Genomic DNA, 24,574 nt, shown 5'->3' on the forward strand with positions numbered 1-24,574 from the left:
TGAAAGCTGAAATGTGTAAAAAAGTTGGTCATACAAATAAGACTTTGGCATCCTGAACTGTGGTGCTACAGCGATCCCTTTTCTTGCACTTTATATTCTATACCATAGAAAACCTTAACAGAGACAGCAAATAGAAACTAAAAATGTCCATTGACTAGTTAAAAATAATTATCAAGACTTACAAAAACATGTTTCCAATGCTCACTGGTACAACTTTTGTACATTTTTGTCTTGAATGTGATGATATATTGTGATACCTCTGTGGAAACCTTTTGAAACCACTTACCATAAAGCTCTGGTAACTGCTTCAATGTATCAAATGATTCAGAATATTTTTTAACTACACAAGCGCTTTTTTAGGGGGAGGTGGAGAAGAGAAACCGAGAGCAGCACCTCAAGGAAACATGATGGGATTTTAAAACTGGTTAAAGTAAAACTCCGTGACCTGAGGCTCAAATGATAATGAATATGAAAAAAAAAAAAAAAAAAAAAAAGTCTACATAGAAAGTGTGACAGCTGTTGATACATGCAGGCAGGCCATCTCAACACCACCAGGAACCCACTGTTGCGTTTCTATCGTCTGGCCCGCATGTCTCATAGCATATTAATCAGTCTGCAAACCATCAGAAGTCCTTTCTCTGTTTGACATCTGCCAAGATATCTGCTGTGCACTCAGTGTCAGTTGACAGCTGGCAGTGAAAATGCCTGAGCTTTTGACTTTTTCCAAAATAGTATAAATTAAATTGTTGCATTACGGCAGATGTCAAACCTTTTACAGTACAAAAATAGATTTTTATGTGGAAAATATGGTAAATGGAGTTGCTAAAACTCCGGGTACAGTGTAGAGTGAGTTGACTGGGTTTCCTTCTATACAATGTACTGAAACTATATAACGGCTAGAGCATGAGGTCCACGGGGTCACAATGGCACAGATGCAAGTGAAATAAAAACTATGACCAATATCAAACACAAACCTGAAGAAGACTAAGCGTTTATAGCCACATTAGCAGCTCATTTACGCAAGTGTGAGGCATAGTGGTGCAATGAGCTAGAAGTTAATATCACCACTAACATGTTGACACTCTGGGTAATTTTGCTCCAGGTTGATCATTATAGATTAGCAAGTGAGCATACAGCCTGTGGGAGCTGCCTGTCTGTACAAAATGTCATTGCACAGGACACAGGATCAAAACAGGTGACACAGACAAAATACTTTTTTTTTTCTATTTAATTAATATAAATCACTAGTTGATATAAAATGTTAAAGAAATAATAATAAAAAATAAAAAAAAAGTCTGAAGTTTGACTTCATTTACTTGACAATGCACACGTTAAGACATTATACAGGCTTTACAGGCTTACTTACAGGCCTCTGGAGAGAGAGTTTAGCATCACCTAATAGATATTTTATTTGTTCTTTTAGCATTGCTGTCTGGAAAGCTGAAGAAACAAAACAGGTACATAACTGAATGTAAAATCCATGGTGATATACAAAAAGTCTACCTTGAGCCAGAAAGGAGTAATGCCAGTGACACAGCTGTACAAGGTTACAAGATTGATTAGACTGCAAAAAACTGGTTCCGACGGCACTGTAAACAGAGGCGCGTGACACAAAGTAAAACATAACACTCCTTGCTGTGATCACTGTTCATGTTCGCTGGATAACTTGGCAAGTTGACCTCTTTAACATATTAATTAATTGTAATTGAAACAAACGATGCAGTACAATTACAGAGATAAAGTGAAACCGCTAATGTCCTTAACATTTTTCATATTAAAAAAATGTGTCAAACATAATCTGCGGTTCGAACAAAAGCGTGACTACTCAAATGCCCAGGTAAGTTTCTTCCTTGAAGAACATTTCTAACAGTGTTATAACTTGAATAGAGATTTTCCTTTTTTCCAAGACCATTGGCAGTCTCAGAAATGCCCGGTAAGCCATCTTTGGATGCCAAAATGTGTCCCACCAAGTGTTTAAAATAAATATAGGTCTGTGCCACTATAAGGGCACTGAACCATTGAAGTCTTTTGTCTCATGAGATTTCTCTTAGATGGTCCACCCTCTGGATGTCTTCAAAAGCCTTAACTGGCTGCTTCTTCTTCTTCTTCTAGAGGCAGGCTCAAACGTCTGTTTTGATTTTATCCAGAGAGTTGTCGATCTTTGTGAGAGTCTTTTTGATGCGTAATGCTGTTAATCTGGCCGATGGATTCTGGTACCAGCATTCCTTCATGAGTTTAGCCATAGAGGTTAAAGTCTGAAAATGAAGAGAAATAAGTCAATCAGCATATCCCCCTGTATTTTGAATATTATTCAAATAGTTCTCAAAAGCACACAGATCTAAATTACATGCTATTTAAAGCCACACTATACTTTTTTTGTTGACGTCTGAAGAGTACTTACTGGGTCTGAGAACCATCTGTTTGGGATGTTGGGTCTCTGCTGATCCACACATACAACCTTCTTCATATCCTCAAAACTGGGATCACTTGGAACCACATCATGAAAAGGTGGCTTGTAGTCTTCTACAATGCCTAAATGCAGACGAGATAATGCAACTATTCAATTTCAAAAATTGGAAAACCTAAAAAGTTTAAAACCGATTATTAGCATTTAACAAAAAAAAAAAAAAAAAAAAAAAAAAAAACGAAGCTCATATTGTGGCACAGCTGTTTTGCCTTTAACCTGCTCTGAAGCGCAGCTGTGGAACACAGTAGAGATGTGAGGTTACTGTGTTGAGGGTAAATCAATATCTTAAGCGTTTCTGAAAGCCCAGTCCCTACAATAAAACAATAAACGTACTGACAGTGAAGGGAGGAAGGTTTTATTTCACCTAAAATGCTGCACACGTGTATCAAGGCCACATCTTTCTATCAGTAGCAGAAAGGACTTTAAATAGGCCCCAGTAAAAGCAATGATTCTGTGTTACCGCTGAAGAAAAATATGACATGTATAAAGCCTTTATTTACTTATTGAATGTAAAGTGCAACAAACAAGCTTTCATTGTTTTCTTATAGTCATGCTTATTATTCAACACATAAGCCTGACAGGCTGAGTAGAGAGAATTAAGGGAAATAAGTGATTTAAAAGAGATGGGGATGAATCCAGTGTGTAAAACATGCTGACCATTGCTGACTGTCCTCCTGGCAACCTCCCACAGGACGAGCCCCAAGGCCCAGATGTCCACTCTCTTGTAGGATTCGAAACAGTCCATCTGGATGGAGTCGTCAAGCACTTCGGGGGCCATGTAGCGCTTTGTGCCCACTTTGGGGTTGTTCCCCACATCTAACTCATTGGTGTCTTGAAAATGCATGACAGCCAGACCTAATATGACAACACAAAGACTTTAAAGATTCTCTCCAGACATGTTTTATAATAAAAAAAAGAATCATTTTTCATGTACTGATATTCACTTTCTGAAAATGGAAAACCTATGAATATGAAAACACTTGAATGAACATGTAAAGTTTGACACAATATCTACTACTTCACCGAGAGGCCCAGTCTCTGAAAGGTGCAAATTTAAAAATTACACTTGTCTGACACATTGTGGACACGATAATTCATCCTCAACTTAAACTGCAGAAGTCAGTGCAAAGAAACTTTCCTCTTTTTAGACAGAAACAAATGGACTCAACTATCAACAGATTTCAAGTTGAAACACTACTTGTTAATTGTAAACAGTCCTGTTCTCCCAATGCAGGATACACTCAGACATAAGAATAGCTCGCCTGGGAGACAAACAACTACATCCATGTCTGTCAGGACAGCAAAATGCGTCATCTAGAACAGAATTTATTACCTTCAGCTTGTAAACATGCCAGGCCTGTCGCCAGGTTATGGTCCTTACCTGAATTAGTTTTATTCAAGTATCTAGAAATGGAACATTGGTGTAGAGGACAAAGTGGTCCTAGCTCTTCCTAATATATTCTTGGTTAAGGGTAGAGTGCTACATTTAGCAACAAATATGGCTAAGGGGATAGATGTGAGATGAGTGATAATACTGCAGATACATCTCTTACACAATGCTCATAAACAATAATATTCAATTAACCTCTTCACTTATGGCGAATCAACTTATGGTATTTTATAAAAACTGTAGAGTGAAATATTCAAATCAAGGTAGGTCTAGAGCCCTATTCCAACTAATAATACGACATGTGCACCAATTTATAAAATTCTATTCCCCAAAATTCAGCCTGACATCTTTTGTATTTTTTAAAAACATTGGGATCTCCACTTAACACAAACTATGTATGAGTGTATAATGACTGGTAGGGATTTTCAAAGTACACCCTATATGCCTGGATTGTGAAAGCAAAGAAATTATGGAATTAGTAAATACACACGAGTCCAGAATTATGAATAAATATTCTTACCAAGGTCAGCAATGCAGCACTGTCCGTTCTTTTTAACCAATATATTTTTGCTCTTTAGGTCTCGGTGGGCGATAGCTGGTTTGCCTTGCGTGCCAAAGATCTCAACATGAAGATGTGCCAAGCCACTTGCGATGGACAGTGCCATGCGGAGGCAGCTGGGTGCATCTAGCGTGCTGAGCTGGAGGTAATCATACAATGAGCCCATCTCATGGAAATGAGTTATCAGCCACAGCTGAGTACTGGAGTTCCTTGAGGTCATGTCTGAAGCTATGAAGCCTATTTCAAGAGGAAATATAACAATGCAATTAAAAAACGGTTTTGATTAATATGTAGCCAATGGGATGTCTGGACAGTACAATACAATTAATAAGCAGTAAAGGTGATGCAGAAAAGTCTAGACTATACTGCTAATGTAAAAGAAGAGGTAAATGTAGTATTTTTACATAAACAAATCAAAGCAATACTTTAAGCACGTTCTGTTGGTATCATGTCATAATTATGTGGATAGGAAAAAGTAAACCTGTCCAATCTGTTCAGATCCTAAATGAATTTGTCTATTACTCTGTACTATTCTTACATTAGTGAAAACAATGTTTCTACAGAGGCATAAAAGGTATCAGGACATAAAAAACCATAACGCTCCTTGTTCCCTGCTGCATGCCTTCTAACAGCTTGTTAAATCTGACTGTGTGTGATGTGTTACGCACCAAGGATGTTCTCGTGTCTCAGCAGCACCGTGTTGTAGATCTCAGTCTCTCTGAACCAGGACTTCTCATCTCTGGAGGAGAAGATTTTGACAGCAACACTCTCTCCTTGCCACTGACCCCTCCACACTTCACCATAACGGCCCTTACCTGGCAGGTGAAAGAGGAGAAATCACCACAGTCAGGGTGAGATTCATAAAAATGTCTGTTTGAGGGTGGTATTTCACATATAACTGATGTATTGTGAATGCAAGAGAGAATACAAAATTAACCTAATTGAACTAAATGTGTTGCCACAAATATAGAGTTTGTCCATACTTGGACTGTAAAAAAAAAAAACAACTCACATTTGGGACCATAAAACTTCTTTCTTGTATGTTAAGGTTGCTAACAGCACCATAATTACCTCATCATCTCTACATAGGTAAGAGTCTCCAAGGTTTCACCATATGCCAAGTGCCCAGTTACAAAGGTGCTGAGTACATTGCAAAGAAAGGCAAACACTGCCCAGCTACAGACCCACGTGTAAACCATTAAGAGGAACAAGACAGAGCTGAAAGAAGGGTGAGTTTTGAAACAACATTTATCAATTGGTCAGATGAATGTTAATGTTTACTTCATGTATAAATAGTTTGCAAACATGTTCACTTTAACAACAGGCCAGTGTTGTGGTGATGCCTGTGGAAATGGCCTCTTATTATGCTGCCCCCTAGTGGTCATAAATTCCTGCAGATGTAATGTTTTGTTTTGTCTGGAAGCAGCTTCGAATTGTCACAGCACACACAGTGCAGAACAGTGATGAATTAATTTCAACAAAATACACTTAACCTTGAACACTGATAACTATGGCAACATGTTTACCCGTATCAAAATATGTTTGTTCCTGGTGATATTTTCTCTGACTCTTAAACATACTACAACCAATCTCAACAATAAAATTTGTGCAATTTAAGCTCTGGGGACTTCATTGCAGAACTGTTGCACATTCACACTGGCTCAGTTTCATAATATCACAGCAACTCCTTGTTTTGCAACACAAATATTTATTTCCAATGGAGGTTTGTTGTGGATAAGTTACTTTTATTGCACATATTGAACACTTTTAGAATGAAGACCCAATCGTTTTATTCATAAGGGCAGAAAAGACTGCATCAGAGTATCAGTGACTACCAACCTCAAGTCCGATGTGAATGCTTATCAGTGAAGAAGATACTACATAATAGTTTATGCTCCAAGGGAGAATTTTAAACTATGTTAAGTTATAATGTTATCATTCTAATGATAACATTTGCTTCTCTGTCAATATCTGTGAGGAGAAAAGTAAAACCTGTTATATGTGTCCTTACAGAATTTGCATATGAATGTCCATTATACAAATAGCATACACCTGCTCTCGCGACGAAGTAAAGTCAGCACCTCCATTAAACTCTGTATTCACACTGTGGGTGTGTCTAACCTGAAATAAATGAGGAGTTGTTCTAGTTCATACGAACACAGTCTTTACCAGGACACTTACCCACACACTCATTGAGTGTAATTTGTCGAGCAACAGTTCTCTGAACAAGGAATGGGAGTCCTGAGCCACTGCCTGAAGTGCAGGAATGATCCAATAAATCCTGGGAAAGAGAAACAGCAAAACAAAGAGTTAAGGGTTTTTATATTTGCATATATGCCATCTGAACGAAATCCTTCCCAAATGATTTCTGAGGCTCGAACGTAAAAATAAATAAATAAATAAATAAATAAAATGAGCACACGGAACTCAAATGGAGATTAATACAAACAGGCCACCTTTGATGTGGCACCCACGTGAGATAGAAGCTGTGTGTGTATGAGGATATTGTTCTGTGAGTGTGTAAAAGTGGTTGAGGTGCAGTGTGCCCCCTGCAGAGTAAACAACAGAAGCACCACCCCCACCCTGTTGACTGGTGGAGGTGCTGAAGATTTTATCTAATCCAAGGGCCAGACTCCAAAACAGGCGCAATGCTGCTAAGCCTTTTATTTTTATCTCAGCTATAAGACGTGCAGCATGCCAGTGCTGACACAGGGGGGCAGCACACAGCAATGGAGTCAGCAGCTGCTGAGCAAAACAAATGACTAAACTGGGAGGGGAGCATGAGGACTGAAAACAACAGAAGAGTGATGCCTCAAATAAACGATGCATAATGCAAGAGCTGCTGAAGAGACAATTTGGAATCACAACACAGGAATGGCAAGACACAAGCCATAAAATGAATGATGAGTTACTCTGTGGAGGGTTTTAATCCCTCTCCCTGGTACAGGAGGATTGTTTTTTAGGAGAGTATGTTTGGGCCAGGCCATTAACCAGCAGAATGCAATCAGAACGCAGCAATATCATTATAATCAGAGACAACTTCTGGGCAGCAGAGGGACAAGCACATGTGTTTCAGTCTGATTTGCTTTTCGCAGCCACGCCACGGTTTCTAGTAACCTTTCTCGTGGTGCTGCCAAGCACTTTTTAATTATGCTAAAACAAACATTCTGTGGCTCCATATTTGAACCTTTCATTGCCAAATGTGTTGATGGAAACAGCTTGAGGGAGAGCCAAAATCAGCTCTTTCTCTCTCTCTCTCTGATGCGCACACACACACACATATATATAAACACATGATCATACTTTAACAGTTGGACATATTTCATTTAAAGTACTAAGTAATAATCCAATATTTGAGGAGTTTCGACATGCGTACAAAAACAAATTTTATGTTCCACGACAGCCAGCCAAACAAATCTTTAGCTACAGATCTGGAATCAATGCTTTAGAAAATGAAATGCACATTAAGACACAGTAGTACTTTTTATGAGGACATCAAATCGCAAAATTGTTGGTAACAGCCATGTGTTTTGGTAGGGCAGAAGCTAGACTGTGAGCAACATTTGTTGAACGTGATTACATGGTGTGAGAGCCAGTGAATCTGCTGGGATGACTTTCAGACTAAACGCTAACCACAGGACTCCACCTAAACTCTGGATTAGTTTAGCAGGCCTCAAAGCATAAACCACTCTGCAGAAAACTTATAATCCATGGTTGAGTAGAGAGGGGGAAAAAAAACAGCAGAAAACATTCCTCTAACAGCCTGGAAAATGACTGAGAAGATGCAAAACAAATTTTAGAGTTTAAGGGGTTTTTTGTTTTGTTTTTTTTTTTCTTTTTGAATTTCCATCTAGAACAACACCCATGCACACATACAAAGAAACACACACCTACACACAAGGTTCATGCAAATGCAGCCTCAATCCAATGCTTTAAAGGTTTTTACATAATAATTCCAAACACTTTGCTTTATGATCTGTATGCACAATTAAGTAGTGAATGTGGGCACAGTTTTAATGTAATTAATTCTGGATACTGAACTTGCATATATTGAGCTAAAAACCTAAGCACTAACAGCTTTTACAGAGTATAAATCTCTAATTTCATCACATTTACATGAAACATGAGAAATGAATGACTTTCATAAGCCCTTTTTAGGTTCTTCCCCCTTCAGTGTAACAGGAAGTAACTATTTTTGAATGCAAAAATATAAATAAAACCATAAGAATTGCATAAGCCATTCAGATAAATCGAGCAACATGAAATTAACAATTGTTTAGTGGCTTGGGCATGACATGGCATAACAGTCTTTTTGGATGAACAATCATAACTATAGTAGATATGTTAAGGAGTGTAATTGAAAAAAAATGCAAAAGGGATGAAGACTCATTTGATAAGTTACATTTCAGGAAATAAGGGCTAATTCTGAGTTTGAGCAATGTCTGGTCAATTACAAGCTGAAAGACTAAACTTGATTTACAGTGACGCCACATGGCAGCGTTGATCATAAATGTGGATTAAAAAAAAAAAAAAAAAAAGAGGTAAACAACATTTATCTTGCCTCCTCTACTGTATTTTACCTTGATGTAAATGGTGCCGATATGTACAAAGAAAAGACGGAAGACTCTTCTAATCCAACTGTGTTTTAACTCATTATCTGAATCCCTCAAGTGGATACAACACATAATTTTAGAAGGGTTTTCCATCTGTGTCATTGGTGGGCATGTTTGCAATTCATGGTGACTTGAAAGACTGTAATTTAAGTGTAGAGAAAACAGTCACCCTGTCGCCAAAAACCAAAAGACATCACTGGATGGGCTGTCATTCTCAAAATGTATATGTATAGGTGATTTAATATAGAAAATAACACTTGGCTACAACTGAAGCAAAAGAGACCTATAGTGATATACAAAGAATGGCTATTGTATGTTGATAATACAAATTTATCCACACTGTCCTCAACTCGACTGACAGTACAATGGTAAAAGCAAATGTACTGTTAAGTGTCTCAGAAACATGACAGTGTTACAATAAAGAACCTGAATTTAATTTGACTTAACATGCCAGTAAATGAAAATATGCCTTGTGTAGCTCTAATACTGATCTCTCTGACATGCTCATGAGAATCTCCTCTTTCAAAGTATCCACTACTCACCGCCAGAGTGCTCTCCCCTACGTTTGATGCTATAAGGCCATCAATAGTTCCATATTCTGCATCTCGGGATGTGAGTCTCTCCATCTGGTTGTGGTGGATGCGTCTAAACACTAGGATAGCTATAGTAGAGAGGATGATGAGGACAATGATGGGCGCCACGATGACGATAGCCAGTGTGGTCACACTGTATTTTGGCAGCTCATCATCTGTAAGGAGAGAGAAAATTTCACAATGCATGATTGTTCACCAAACATAGGTTCATCATTGTGCGCTTTATATCGGACAAAAAGGAAAACTTGAAATTTAAACATTAAATCTGACTTTAGGCTGTGAGGACATGGAGTATAGTTGCAGGACACAACAGCATTTTTTGAACATAGCAATGACACATGAAGAAATGGTCATAATGATATACATCAAGGAAAATTCTTCTTTGCTTTAAATTTTTGTCTCTGACACGCTGAGGCCTGACCATACACTAATCACAGGTTTGCAGCACTTTGCAGACCTTCAGAAGAAACCACTTAAGGGTGGGGGTACATGCAGAACACACAGGCGCATGACTGCTCACACATCCACATAGTGGATCAAGTCAGGATTCAAGTCAGCCTGAAGAACTGACCACCCTTCACACTTCCCTAACATTCCAAGGGAAAGAGTGCTTGGCTCTGCCTGCAGCACAGACAATGATTCCCTTTTCCCAGCTGGCATAATGAACTCTTTCTCCCAAACAACTATTAACACATTTAAGAAGCTCACTAGACTTGAATAAAACACCCAGAAAGGGATGCATTAAGAACTTAAGTATTTTTACATGATTATTGTATTGATAGCAACATAAGATGATGGAGAACAATAAGTTCAAAGTTAGCAAAAAGAACATTTTTTAGAAACATTAACAGATGAAATCGGATGTGTTTGAATATACTTTTATAAAATGCAGTATAAAGAATGCTGTAGAGAGGAAGGTACATGTGAACAACACCAAAAAAAAAAAAAAATTCTCCATGTATGATGCCTGCCTCTCCTTGATTCCCAGGTGGAAGCACCCTCTGGGCTCTGTCAGCCTACTCTGACAACCTCCAGGACGGCGGGGGAAGTGGACCATGACTAAATAATATTCAAAACCTGCCTCCAGTTGCCCACTGTCTCCCACATTTCTGTTTCATGAGATGCCAGGAGTGTGACCACACAGGGGTTTAATGCAGGCCAGTGGAAACCATCCAGAACAGTGACAGATAATTTCAAAGGTGATAGCATAGCACTCTAAGTAGAGAGTGTTGGACAGGAAAAAAATGCCTCATTTTGTCTAAAACAGCAACAGCTAACCCTCATGGTCAGTTTTTTAAAGCACAGACTAAATCTAGACAGCACTATATGTGGGAAGAGCTTAGCTCATAGCTCAGCTTAAAAGTACAGGGTTCAATGCTGAAATCCACATGGGCATCTTTGATACAAAGGCACACAAACAGTTCTCCAACTGTACTTGTAATATATTTTGGGTAGTATACTACTTTACCATCGACAGGCAGCTCCACCGTGCTGTTCATGTTACATAGGTGTCCATGGCAGCACTCCACAATCAGGTCTCTGGAAGGAGGGGTCTTACAGGTCAATGTGCTCTGCTCATAAATCTTAAAGCAGCCTTTCTGGTACACCAGGGAGCCAGCATTGACTGTCAGGGATGAGAAACACTGTTGGCCCATGCAGCGATTCCCTGTTGCACACGAGCTGCCCTCACACACACACTCGTGCTCCTCCTTGATCAGAGGTTTCACCACCTCCTCTGGGAAAGATATAGGAAAAACACATTGGTAGTAAATAGGGAAAAAATCCAAATGCAAATACAGTGTGTCATAAAAAGGAGTTATTTAAGGTAACAGCTCCAGCTCACACAACTTTTTCCACAACCTTAGGTAACATAAGGTATATGGTAAACAGCAGCCAAGGGAAATGTGTATAATGTGTACAATGTGTACAAAGTCACCTTTTCCTGGAGGTTGCACAGTGACATTCATGTTACACAGATGGCCCTGGCAGCACTTGACAACATGGGCCGATGAGGGTGGCATGGCACAGGTGGCTCTGCCATCCTCGTCGTCCCTCAGGCAGCCCTTCTCTTGGACGGCCACCCCATCAATCATTGTCAGAGAGGAGAAACACTGCTGGCCTGTGCAACGATGGTCATGCTCACACACATCGCCCTTGCACACACATTTCTGGTCTCGGAGGACTGGTCTGCCAGAAGACACATCTCCAGCTGATAAGAGGGAAAAGAGATATGGAGAAACCCATTAGAGCAACCCTATTAGTATCCCATTAAATTAAATGGCATTCAGTCAGATCAGAAAACATGCAGGGTGAAAATAGCTCTTCATTGGCCAGGTATTGAAGTAGTAAGATTAAATGTATCAGTCAATCAATTATACAGAAGATTTTTGCTCAGCTAAATGAAAGTCAGTTCAATTCAATCCAGTTGGAATGAACAGGCAGCTGATTCTGCTGACAGGTTCTTGGCCAGTTGTACAAATTTGTGAAATTATTTTCTCAAATATGTAGTTAGCTTGTTAATGAAGCTGTTAAGCAGCCGACTCTGAAGTGCCAGATATGTCTGTGTACAACTCTGCAAGGGGTCAACTGCCTCAAATATATCGTCAAACTGTGCATGGTAGGATGGTAAAAAGAACACTTTCTTCATTTTCATGTCAAAGGACTGAAAGAAAATCCTGCAGAAATTTAGGCAGAATATTTTTCAAACATTAATATGATGAAACAACTCACCTTTCACTGGCGACTGCAAGGAGACATTCATGTTACACAAATCCCCATAGCAGCACTCTATCACCAGCTGAGGAGTTGGAGGACTTTCACAGGTCAGGGACCCTTCTTCATTACCCACAATGCAGCCTTTATGCAGGACTGAAGTACCGTTCAGTGTTGAGAGAGAGGTGAAGCACTGCAGGCCGAAACACCGGTCGCCACTGCTACAAGAAAATCCGTCACACAAACATTCAGAGTTTCTCACACTGTTCTCACCTGCCAAAAAAAAGAAAACAAAAAAGAAAAGAAATTACACATCAGAATTCATCCTTCAATAGATATGATGCAAACCATGCACCCTCATGTTTTGTAACAGTAAATGAGCCCTGCCTATGGCTTTTTAAACAGGCATATTATATGTACACATATAAGGGTCCAGGTGTGGCTTGCCAACCTAAATATTCTGCACTTTCCACTGCATTCCACCACCACTGCAGTTGTTTAAAATAACACAGAGACAGCAGATGAGAGCGAGACAGACTGAGGAGGGGTTGGGGGAGGAAAAAAAAAAAATGGTGTGAACATTCGGTCTGTGCATGTGAGAGACTTGAGGGGGACAGAGAGAGACACAAGCTGAGAGACTGTGTGTGGGTTAATATGAGTAAAATAAGAAACACAGCCATCATTTACACACCTTTCTGTTTTACTGCCTGTACTCAGGACCCCCTGTGACAGTGTGCAACCTGAAATAATCTTGTTCTTTTACAATGACATGGTCGATGGCACTGCGACAGATAGCTATATATTCAGAGGTAGCAAGAGTGGTGAATTCAACCAGATCCTGCCTATTTATGCTGGCAGAAATCTCTCCTCCCTTTAGCTACAGCTCTCTTTTAGGTCTGATGTAAAAAGCTTTTGGAAAAGTGTGACAAGATGCAAGAGGGTGAGGCTTACCTTGCAAGCTAGAACGGGGAAGGACCAGGATGATCAAAACCAAAACAAACATGTCCCCAGCTGTCATTGTAGACCTAGGAGACAAAAAAAAAAAAAAAATCAACAGGGTTACACTGCAATAAAAACATTTCACGAATATGCTTCTTTTTCCAGGTGAATAAAGGTCAAACAAGTTGTGGTCATTTTTAGATTTATGTATTAGACTACCATCTTTTGGGATGTAATTTAGGGAGACAGGAGACTAAGAGAGACAGACCTGATAACAAGAGGATTTGCTGTCGACCTAAGTGTATTAGAGGGACCAATTTTACAGAGGGGAAACCTTTTCTCGTTTTTTGGAAAAAAGAGTCAACATCAAGTTTAAAATGCTCAAGCAAAGTGGGTCTCATGCCTTACTGTTGTCGTGGCAACAAGGCATTGAGTGGCAAGCAATGGGGAGACTGGTGCTCTGCTATTGGCTGCCTCTGTGTGTGTGTGTGTGTGTGTGTGTGTGTGTGTGTGTGTGTGTGTGTGTGTGTGTGTGTGTGTGTGTGTGTGTGTGTGTGTGTGTGTGGAGGGACAGCCTGTTTGGCAGTGAGGGGAAAGGAGCAGACAGACGTGAAAGGAGGAGGAGGAGGAGGAGAAAGAAGAGGAGCACAGCAGGGAAAATGAGTGTGGGTGCCTGAATACTACTACCGTTTAGAGACCTGGAGATGGGCTAATCCTTCGATATTTAATGTGTCCGTAGGAACGTCCACTTAGGCAGTGCAGTTATGTTGGCTTGTTTGTTTTATCTATTGACAGACTTTAACAGACCACCAGTTTATCTCATGCTATAAACACTAGGGGGGGAAAAAATCCCTCAAACTACCCATTTTATAAAAACAATTTGCGAGTTTTGTAAAAACATCATATCCTGGAGCGCGACCTGTACATGCAATACTAATCACCTGCGGCCGTTATCTTGCCAGCATGTGTGTGTGTGTGTGTGTGAATGCCTGAGTGCATCTGTGCCACAGATAAATACCCCTGAGCTCCCCCCACACCTCCACCACCTCCAAGCCTTTGTGCCCAGCTCCCAGACATAAATGATTAAGCACGTAATGTTAGCATCAGCCCAACGGCGGCGTCTGTACGGGCCACTCACACACAGACCACATGCTGCTCCTTTAATCAGAGCAGAAAATAGAGGCTGCCACACAAAGATAATCGGCAGCTCTGTCTGCTCTCTTTGGACCAGCAGAGAGGGGTGCAGCCGTGGGGGGCAGGGAACGGGCAAGAGGGCATGGGGAGGCAAGGGAGGTATAGACAGGGGGCAACTGGGGGACAGTGGGTCAAGAGAAAAGCAGAGAATGACGCCAGTGTGAGAGACACATGGGGGTGAAACGGTGAGGTAGGCCAAAGGGAAAGACATTGGGCAAGGAGGTGTCTGGTGTCAGCACCCAGGGGGGACAGTGGGAAGAAGGGCACCGTGCTAGCAGGAGACGGTTGGCTGGGCCACAATGAAGCCAGCGGCTGGAGTAAAGAGAACAAAGAGTTAAGCAGAGAAGAAACAATAGTCTGAAGCTTTTATCTAGAGACTAGAAAAACAGGTTTTTGTCTGACTGGTTATCCTGCTATTGACTCATATCTTTCGTGTAGATAGACAACAAAGAGCACAATATCCTCACTCACACTCTTCTGATAGATCAATAACTCACCTCAATTAATTAAGTAGAGCATGTCACAAGGTGCCACTTAATGGCCTCGCTTAGTGTGGATAAATGATTTGCTGCATTTTGTTTACATTTACTGCTGAAAGACCCTCAACGGGGCACTGAAATTATCTCAGCCTCAATTCATCTCACCCACACAGTTTATCTTGAACAAGCTATCAAAAACACTGAGACACACACTGACGACCAAGCTGCCAAGTAGTCCTCTCCTCTTTTCTGTTCTACACACAGAAAAAAAAAAAAATCCACACACTGCAAAACCTGTCTGAGTGCCATTCCAGTGGCCTGATGTCCAACATGTGTTTACATTTGTACACATGCAAAACCTACTGTATACAAGTCTATTTACACTTTATTTATTACACGTTAAAGAGAAACTACACGTCTGTCTACACGTGAGGCATTGCTAGCTGGTGACATATATCATCAGGCCAGCTAACAGCTTGATAATCACACAGCAAGGACTAGGTAGTCCTGATACGGGAAACCACAGATGGAATTCATGGGGAAGCGATAGGCAGGGCCCGCATCTGCAGAACCGATTGCAATCTGATCATACAACTTTATAACCCAGTGTGTTTGTGTGTGTGTGTCTGTTGCATGCCTCTATCCCCACGTATTGAATTCTCTGGCAGTGTTCACAGAGCTTACATCTTGCCATGAGTGTGCTTTTCATCCCAGAAACCAATATGAAGAAACCACTATCAAAACCATATGGCAATTATAATACATTTTTTAAGCTTATTGATATTGGAGCACCCAATGTAAAGTGTCTTACTAAACTATAACACAGATGATAATTTTACAACTGTGGCCCAATGTAAATAAACAGCAACGAGTATGTTGTTAGTTTTGTTGTTTATTATAGCGATGGAGGTCAGGCAGTTTGTTTTGGTTTCCATTTCATAGTGTGCCGAGCTAATATACTGAAGTGGTAGAAAGTAGCTCAAATACTGTGATAAAGTACAGTTTTTAGGTCCTTGTACTTTAATTTAGAGCTTTTCCATTTTAAACTACTTTAAACTTCTCCTACACCTAAACCAAGCTGTAACACTTAGACTAATTACACAAGGCATCACAACATAATACTATTAATAAGCATAATGCATATGCTATAAATGAAAGTGGTCATTCGGCAGAGTGAGCACTTTTAATGTAGATATTTTTTAATATATTTTGGTGATTATTGTGCTCCTTCACTCAAGTAAAATTCTGAATGCAGACCTAAAATAGAGTACTCTTGTACTTGAGTTTAAATACTTTTAAAATACTTTTTCGACCACAGGAATTTTGTATAAAGATCTCTGAACCTGAAATATAAAGACCGCATTGAGCTCAACACGAGGCAGCTTGAGTGTGTACAACCTGAGAGAAATATCTGAAATACAGTGAAAAATATAGGTCAACACTACAGAGGTCCATCTTGATAAATTGAGGAGGGCTTAAAGTGATAACAGTCCTGTGTGAATGTGTGATGATCAAACATGCCACTCAAATGCTGTGATGAGAACAAGTGAATTGAAAGAAAGAAAGAAAAAAAAAAAAAAAAAAAGAAAAAAAAAAGCATGTAGACAGTTATGATGATTCAGTGCATTTGAAGAGATTGTTCCCATATACTCCAGACTTCAAATGTCTTATTAAACCAAATATTTTATGACCATCTGTTTTTTGGTGACATTTGAAATTTGATAGCTGTCAACAACAAATTGCATTAGTCTAGTTGGTTGCTTTATTATTTTGGTCTGTTTTGTATTCAGGTCAGGACAGGAAAGAATGAGAAAAAAAAAACTACTTTGTCTGATGAGCACAGAGTATCACTGAGGTTGAGAAAGGAGGAGGCTGGGAGCCTTGCAGGAGCTGCTGAGTCATCATGCTGGCAAAGAGGGAGATGAGAAGTGGAATCTGTGTCTGAGCTGGCAGTATGGCACAGTTACCATGGCACAAATAGCCTGGGCACTCAGGAAACTGCAGCAAAGGAAGAAACAGGCAGAGACTGGGATAGGGCTGGGCCTGCTGTTTGTGTCCCTGTCCCCATCCGTGACCCAAACCAAGACAGCCAAAGTGCCAGCATGCCATCAGGGACACACAGATGGTTTGCTCCTAGGTGGATGTGGGTGTAACACAGACCTGAGGGCAAAAGTCATCTTTCCTACTGTAGCCAACATTCATATTCATGCTACAGCTCAGTAAATCGACATGCTCCCGTCTGTCTTTTCAGCCTATAATCAAATACAACACTTTGGATGACTAAAACTAAGCTTGAAGACAATGCAACCTTAACTTTTTATTAGAGCATGAGGGAACGCACACTTGATTTGGTACAACTGTGCTCAGGAGCTGAGTAGAATGTATAATTACAATGAATCTTGCCATAAAGTGAAGGGTGCACATTAATGAATCAAACTACTTTAGGATATGCCAGTACTTTCCATAAAGCACAATAAAAATTAGGAATTGTCTCAACAATCATATTTGCACATTAATCACAGTGTCTGAGGACAAACCAATCATGCAGTGTCACCCCTTATAACACCTTGAATCAAAGCGATTTAGCACAGATGTGATGTGTCTAGCGACACGCTTGTTCTGTTCAGCAATCTTGCAGGATATTAAATGTCACACTGTGAAAGATGGGTACTTGGTACTAAAAATCTTAGTAGTAAATTTGTATCACGTTGTATAATATCAATTTGGAGGCATGTCCGTTTGTGTGCCGACGCCTGACGCAGCTTGCACTATTTATTAATTCTAAAATGGTACATACAACGTTCATCAGCATCATGCATGCACGCACCAGTGTATGCACTATACTGCATGCAATATTTCAAAACAAGATCAGCAAATGCAGATATTATGCTGAAAATCTAATGAGCAACTAGGATTGTGTGTGAAAGACTTATAGCCATGATAAATGGAAAGTGTTGCTCATTAACCTTTGGAAATACACCTTGCTGGTCAAGGGCTTCATCAAATGGGACATTAAAGAAGACTTTTGTGGCCCCCTGGAGTAGTCTGTGGCATCTGGAGAGCCACATCAGGTCAAGCCAGGCTGCATCTGTCAGACCCCTACAGTATCTCAGCAGCTGCCCCCTCTCACAGTGTGAAGAATGTAATCAAATGCAAATTCCCTGCCGCTTCAATTCTCACTCACGCATTTATTGTAGTAGGCATCAGCCTATCAGGCTTTTGTTCCTTGAAAACAGTGCAACCCAGGATGTGCATGCATGTGCACCTACACAAACACACACACACATAGAGAAAAGACATGCTCTCTACCTCCCTGTGAGGGCACTCATTGACATAATGCAACGCCTAGCATCTTAGCGTTAACAATCGCAACTATATGCCGAACCCCTACCCTTACCGAAAGCTGAATCTAACCTTAACCACAAGGCAAACAAGTTGTCTCAGAAAATGAGAGCCAGAAAAAAATATCCTCACTTTCCCAAAATGTCCTTAGACCTATGATTTTGCTTTCTTCCAGATATAGTCCCACTATCTTCCACAACACCATCACTGACACATTTTTCACAAAAGCATTTTTGATTACACTCTCATTTCTAATAAAATTTCACCAGGCTCTACAAAGTTGAATTTGCTTTCAGAAAAAGCACTGTTAATATTGGTTATATATATTAAGAAGACACCTGATGAAAGATACAATGAGAGAAGGTCTTAAAAGCTCTAGCATACAGACAATGCAAGCTCAATTCAGGTTTTATGTTGTCACGACACATCATCACTCACACAAAGAAGCACATGTAAGGAGATACACTTAAATTTTTACTCAGCTTTTGTGGTTCTTGCGAGGTTTACTTGTGGCTTTGTATTCTGTGAATTCTTGTGAGACACAGCTTTAAAGATCTTACAGTATTGTGAAGATGCTCTTTACAAGTGTTCGATGCAGTGGTCACCATAGCAATTAGACATTCGTTTTCACACAGCCATCAAAACATTTGAAATGGCCAATTCAAACAGGCCCTCGGCTATGTTTGCCAACAGAGGAATGCACAAACACATTCTCCCTCCAAACGACTAGCTCACAAAGTTCACTCCCCTAGGGCAATACTATTCTCAATAGGACACCTTGATTTGTGTCACAGTACACCCATGAAGCACATTTTATTTCTTGTGAAAAAAGTAAATTAGGCAAACAGACGAAAGAGCCGTGTGTGCCGATTCTTTAAGCTCAGGGAACAATTTATTCTGGATTGATTCTGAGCTGCAGGAATCAAGAAGTCTTACATGACATCCCTCGCAGTGTGACCCACACACATCGACTAAACCATTCGCCATCATGATGATAATCACTCAGCAAACAGCTCGTAACAAAACAATGAACGTGTAGACAGGACTATGCACTGTAGTGCGACTGACTGGGGTCATTACATCCTGTTGCCAATGCTGTCTTTATGGCCTGGAGTTTCCTGGCCTTCCAGAGAGGAAAGACTTGTAAGGAAAAAAAAAACCTGTAACCTGTAGTTTCTCATAAACTTTAATTATAACATTAAAAAATGTGCAATGAATATGTAAAAGGTCCTTGTAGGCACGGCTTCGCAACGATGTTGATATTACTGGTTATCAATTCTCAATGGAACTTAAAATGGAAGCAAGGGGCTGGAGTCAATCCAAGCTGAAATTGGGCGTGGGATGTGGTACATCCTGGACAGGTTGCCAGTCCATCACTAAGATGACCTAAAGAAATATACATTCACATATACACCCGCAGGCAACTTAAGAGTTGCCAATCAACCTAACTTGCATGCCTTTGGACTATGGGAGGAAGCCGGAGCACCAGTCACATTGGGAAAATTTCCTCAGAGAAAGGACGCAGAATCGAACCCATAACTCTCTTGCTGTGCTAACCACTGCAACATATTTAATAACAGTCTGCTTGTAATTTTTTTGTCGATCCCTCTTATAGATGTAATCTCTCTAAATTCAATAGGAGATAGCCAGAGTCAGTTAATCATCCTGAGTAACGACAATCCCATAAACTGTAACAAGTCCACAGAGACTATAATTATTAATGTCACAGTTTACAAGTCTGTCAGGACTCTAGCTGTAATCTATGTCACTTATGCAACTAGACCCCAACCAATACACTGGCATGCCGACATGCTTGGCCAATATGAGCTATTTGCAGATGTATCGTATCGGCATTTATAATGGCCGACAAATGTCGGTGCTAAAAAGAAACAGACAGATCATTAATCCTTTACTGTCATTCAAGTGCTGTTCAAATACTGTTCAATACCAGTAAAACAAGTTTAATTTTAAACTGCATTATGTTATATTATTGTGGGGAGGACTAACAAAAAACTAAACATATGTTAGGATTAATCTTTGTTTATGCTTTGTCTTTCTAGAAAAAAGCTGATATGTCGGCATATTGGATATAAAAATCTTCAAATATCGGGATCTGCGTCATCCTAGAAATCCTGCATCAGTCAGACTATTTGTAACTTATCTCACGTCTACATTAGGCTCTGTAAATCTGAAAACTCTGAAAACTCTTTTCTCTCTCTGTTTTGGCTCTACATTCGAGCAATTCAACTTGGCCTCTAAGAGGTGGTGATGGAGATTTATTAAAATGTCTGTGATGTTAAGGAAATGTTCAATCAGGAAAGAAAAAAAATCCTGAGATTAATCAATGAAAACAAGCATTAGCTACAGCCCCAGGCTGTGCATGAATACATTTGCTTCCCCATCTAGATATTGCACACATTCTCATATTATTATTATTGTGCTATTGATTTCAGCCATACTGCCCAATCCCACTTGGATTATAGATACCCATATTGCTTTAAGCATGTGGAATGGACTGGATTAAATCTAGCAAGGCCCATCAGTGTGAGTACTACCATCATGACAGAACTACTTCACTTTACAACCCCATGACCCAAACACAGATTATTTTTGATTTGTAGACAAAGTGCCCGCACAAAATTAGAATCCATGCCTGGGACTGGGAAACAGATCAGAGAGACGCAGCAACTGAAACAAGGCCAATACTTTTCCCCCTAACAGCAGAGCGATAAGACAAGAGCAGTGAAGCGAGTGAAGAGCTCATAAAATGTGTATTGCAGACTGTCTCCAGTGCAGTCTGGGGTTAGTGTGGAGAGAAGAAAGGAGCCACAAGCACTGCAGATCTGTCTGTGTGTGTGTGTATATATGTGTGTGCAGACAGTATTGTCTCGTCTCCCTTCTCTCTGTCTCCACTGGTCTTCCTCATTTGAACACGAAATAGGAGGAATCAATAAGTCTGTGCAGAGCCACCAAAAGAGGACAGTGAGCTTCTAACCAGCAAACAGTGGAAGAGACTAAGATCTGGCTGATAAGCAGCTATTCTTTTATCTCACTCTTTTCCCCTCTAACTTCCCGTGTCCTGCTGAGACTGCAGTGCCCGCAAGTCCCAGACAGCTCTTCTCATCATGATATGTTTGGGCTACATAAGGCTGATGATTATTAAAAGGCTCAAGGATTTTTTGACTAAAAATAACTCTGCAGACAGAGGGCCCTTTCTAAAAAAGATGGACACAAGCATAGAGCAGAAGCAAATTCAACCCACATGCTGTGATCCTCTGCAGCCTGCTGCCTAATCTGATGCCAGGTCTGCTGCTAATCAAACTTTCTAGAAAGTCAGCACGTACGCACAAGCAGATATACATATGGGCAGAAGCTGAGGCAAGAGAGCTGAAGGTTGGTACTCAGATGCTAGACTTGAAGCCAAATCCTGTCCCTTTCCTACCCTTCAGCTGCTGGCTCCCACCCACATACACACATGTTCATATAACATCTCTCTCTCTCTCTCTCTCACACAGACCAGACACAGAGTCTGTCCTCCCTCCCTAACTTGAGAGCCACCTACACTAAGGAGCCTCAGACTCTTGCTCAGACTTGAAGCAGTCTATCTTGGTCTCATAACTGCAGTTCTCTTGTTAATGACAGACTGTGTAACCTGATTCCACACACACACACACACACACACAAAGTATATACATATATATACACACCATCCAAGCCAGAACACACACTCAGGGTTTTTTTGGAGTGAGAGCTTCTCTCTCCCTCCACTTGCATATTGCTCCAACCCAAACTGCCAGCTGCCTCTGACAGCCAAATTACTGTGCAGAGAAATGACTGCTATCGGAGGTCTACCCCCCACCGACCCCATGCATTTCATGTTTTTTTTTAAATGCTCAAAACTGTGTGGGCAAATTATATACCTTATGACCATTAGAAAGAATGCACAAATATGGAAGTCAATATATCTGAGGCCAACGAATGTGGAAGTGACAACTTTGATAACGCCTGTGTAGAACAGTCAAAACTTTCTATATACTATCAAACATCTATTGCTAATAGTTTTTTTTCTTTCTGATTTTTTTCATTGCCACTTTTTTAGATTAATTCTTTATTATATTAAATGTGATAAGTGGACATTTCCAAGATGAAATCATTTGTCTGTTATATTTATAATGCAGAAAACAACTGAAATAAAATGATAAAGCTTTTACCACAGATAGTCTCTTTTAACCAAAGCCAACAGTAAAACTGTTGCAGCCCAAGGGACACTGAGACCAAGGACAGGGCCACTCCCAGTGGCAGGGTGAGCAACCACAATCAGGATGGTGCCCTGTTACCTCAGCTGAACAAGAACAAGACCCCTTGGAGTTGATCCATATCTCAGCCCAGACACACTGCCTACCCTCTATCTGACCACTATCAGCCAGACTCCATGGTGCAGGCCACTGAGAATGGCCAGGCGCCCACACAGAGGCCGGACCCCGGAGGGTCAGAGAGCCCGCTACGGGGTTACAGTCTCAAAATCAACAACCAACTGTACAAAGACACAACCACTAGCCATGAGGAGTAACCTCGACTGATTCCCAGAGCCCTGTCACAGCCTCTTCTATTACTGACCAACCAAAATGACTGATATTGCAGACTGTATGTATGTATACTCATGTATCTCTAAATCTGTTTTGTAGGCTTAGGAAAACTGATCAGCATCCAGTGTATTACAGCCTCAACTAGTGGGAGCCACTAATTTATTTGAATGTGGCCAATCCATGTTACTTCATCAGTCTCTCATGCCAGACACTTTAACTTCATATGTGTAAATGTCAGACTGTCGTGCATATATGGACCAAACTTACCTTTTAAAGGTAAAATGAGTCTGGCTGTACCCTCACACAGCCAAATAAATAAAATAAATTAAAAAACTAATACACGATTAAGCAGTTCCCAAGTCATTTAAGCTACTGGTGAGGAAAAACCTGATTAGTATGTGGGAATGTAATTTCGTGAGTGCAGGGATCTAGCACAATAAGTTGATTCTGAGAAAGCACAGTTCGGTGTGAGACATCCCCATTCACACGTCTTTTAATCGGCACAATCATCCCCGAATGTTTTCAGCTAGAATTTACACCTTTGTAATGAAGTTTGCACCCTCTCATCAACAGGTCTCCCGCCTTTACATTTGATTGTCTCGGCAATCTCATTACACAGCGTTTCCTGTTTGTTCCCAAACAGAGAAAAACCCTACCAACAAACCCTGTGGTATCTAATATAAACACTATATTGGTCATGTCTAGGGGTTTCTTAGTCGCCAGCTGGTTCAAAACCAAACCCAAACCCCAGACATGTCAGGCGATGTGTTCCCAAATGTCCTTTGCCTGGACTGCGATTGTGATGTTAAAAAGTGCCCAGCGTGAGTTGATGAGACACACGATCGAGCAGGAACGACCCTCCCAAAGACTGTACCCATGACAAAGGACACTAACAGTCACAACTAGCTGCAATCTTCTGGGCCTGATTTCTTAGTCAAACTGAAATTACAAACAGAAAGTCGCAGGGGGTAGAGAGTTTTATTTTCAGCCCGGTGTCCTGGAGCACATCACAAACAAACAAACAAACAAGCAAGCAAGCAAACACCTCTGACGTAAAAATAAAAAGACCGAGGGAAACATTATTCTCCTGCTATGAGAACAACACAGGCTGAAAACGAGAGACTCAATGTGTTTGGCTGCAATAAGAGTTTAGCAAGATCAGCTCAGAGGGACACGGGACTGATTGTGGACGTCACGAAGATTTTTTTTTTTTTCCTGGCAAATCGGTAAACTTCTACCAAATGCTCACTCCCATATTAACACAGAGACCAGCACCTACTGTGTGGTCAAAACGGCGTTTTACACACAATATAAACAAACTTACCTCGTGGGTTATTTGACAAAGTGGTTATGAGGGACCCAAAGTGGCGCAGGTCGAACTATTCTGCCATCTCCCGAGGATTCACCGAGAATACCCGATTTGTTTTCCAAAGTCTGCAAAGCAGAGTCTACGTGACGCCAACATCGTCGTCGGTCGATCGCTCGTTGAATTAAAGTGGCAAATTCAGTCGCTTTTAAAGTTCAGGGTGGAGGGAAAAATGAAGATACATGCTGCGACGCTGTCCTTCACACATTAGCGCCGTCTGGGCTTCGCAACTCACACTCCAGCGGCGGCGCTGCGAAGAAACAAACCAGGACTGAAGGAGGAAGTTACCTCGGATCAATTACCTGAGCTAAGCGACGTGACAGAGACTGTCTCT

At 40.6% G+C, this 24,574-nt stretch overlaps 1 protein-coding gene across 1 annotated transcript; it reads right to left on the reverse strand.

The window, feature by feature from the left end:
* Window positions 1–1,302: 1,302 nt before the first annotated feature.
* Window positions 1,303–24,531, reverse strand: LOC113123564 (activin receptor type-1). Its single transcript, XM_026295743.2, has 12 exons — window positions 24,199–24,531; window positions 13,286–13,359; window positions 12,353–12,607; window positions 11,559–11,831; window positions 11,091–11,357; window positions 9,572–9,777; window positions 6,598–6,697; window positions 5,085–5,231; window positions 4,378–4,653; window positions 3,125–3,322; window positions 2,402–2,532; window positions 1,303–2,255 (listed from the first exon to the last, which is right to left on the reverse strand). The coding sequence occupies exons 2-12, from the start codon at window positions 13,350–13,352 to the stop codon at window positions 2,121–2,123; spliced, it is 2,055 nt and encodes a 684-aa protein (XP_026151528.1). The 5' UTR covers window positions 13,353–13,359; window positions 24,199–24,531; the 3' UTR covers window positions 1,303–2,120.
* Between the last annotated feature and the right edge of the window lie 43 nt (window positions 24,532–24,574).

This window comes from Mastacembelus armatus, chromosome 21, assembly GCF_900324485.2.
Source record: "Mastacembelus armatus chromosome 21, fMasArm1.2, whole genome shotgun sequence".
NCBI lineage: Eukaryota > Metazoa > Chordata > Actinopteri > Synbranchiformes > Mastacembelidae > Mastacembelus > Mastacembelus armatus.

Bases quoted from the DNA above. Each gene is read 5' to 3' on its own strand.
- LOC113123564 (XM_026295743.2), bottom strand. From the start codon at position 13,352: ATGACAGCTGGGGACATGTTTGTTTTGGTTTTGATCATCCTGGTCCTT. The intron at 12,608-13,285 runs GTAAGCCTCACC...TTTTTTTGGCAG, and splicing joins TCCCCGTTCTAGCTTGCAAG to GTGAGAACAGTGTGAGAAAC. The intron at 9,778-11,090 runs GTAAAGTAGTAT...CTCTCCTTACAG, and splicing joins GGTGGAGCTGCCTGTCGATG to ATGATGAGCTGCCAAAATAC.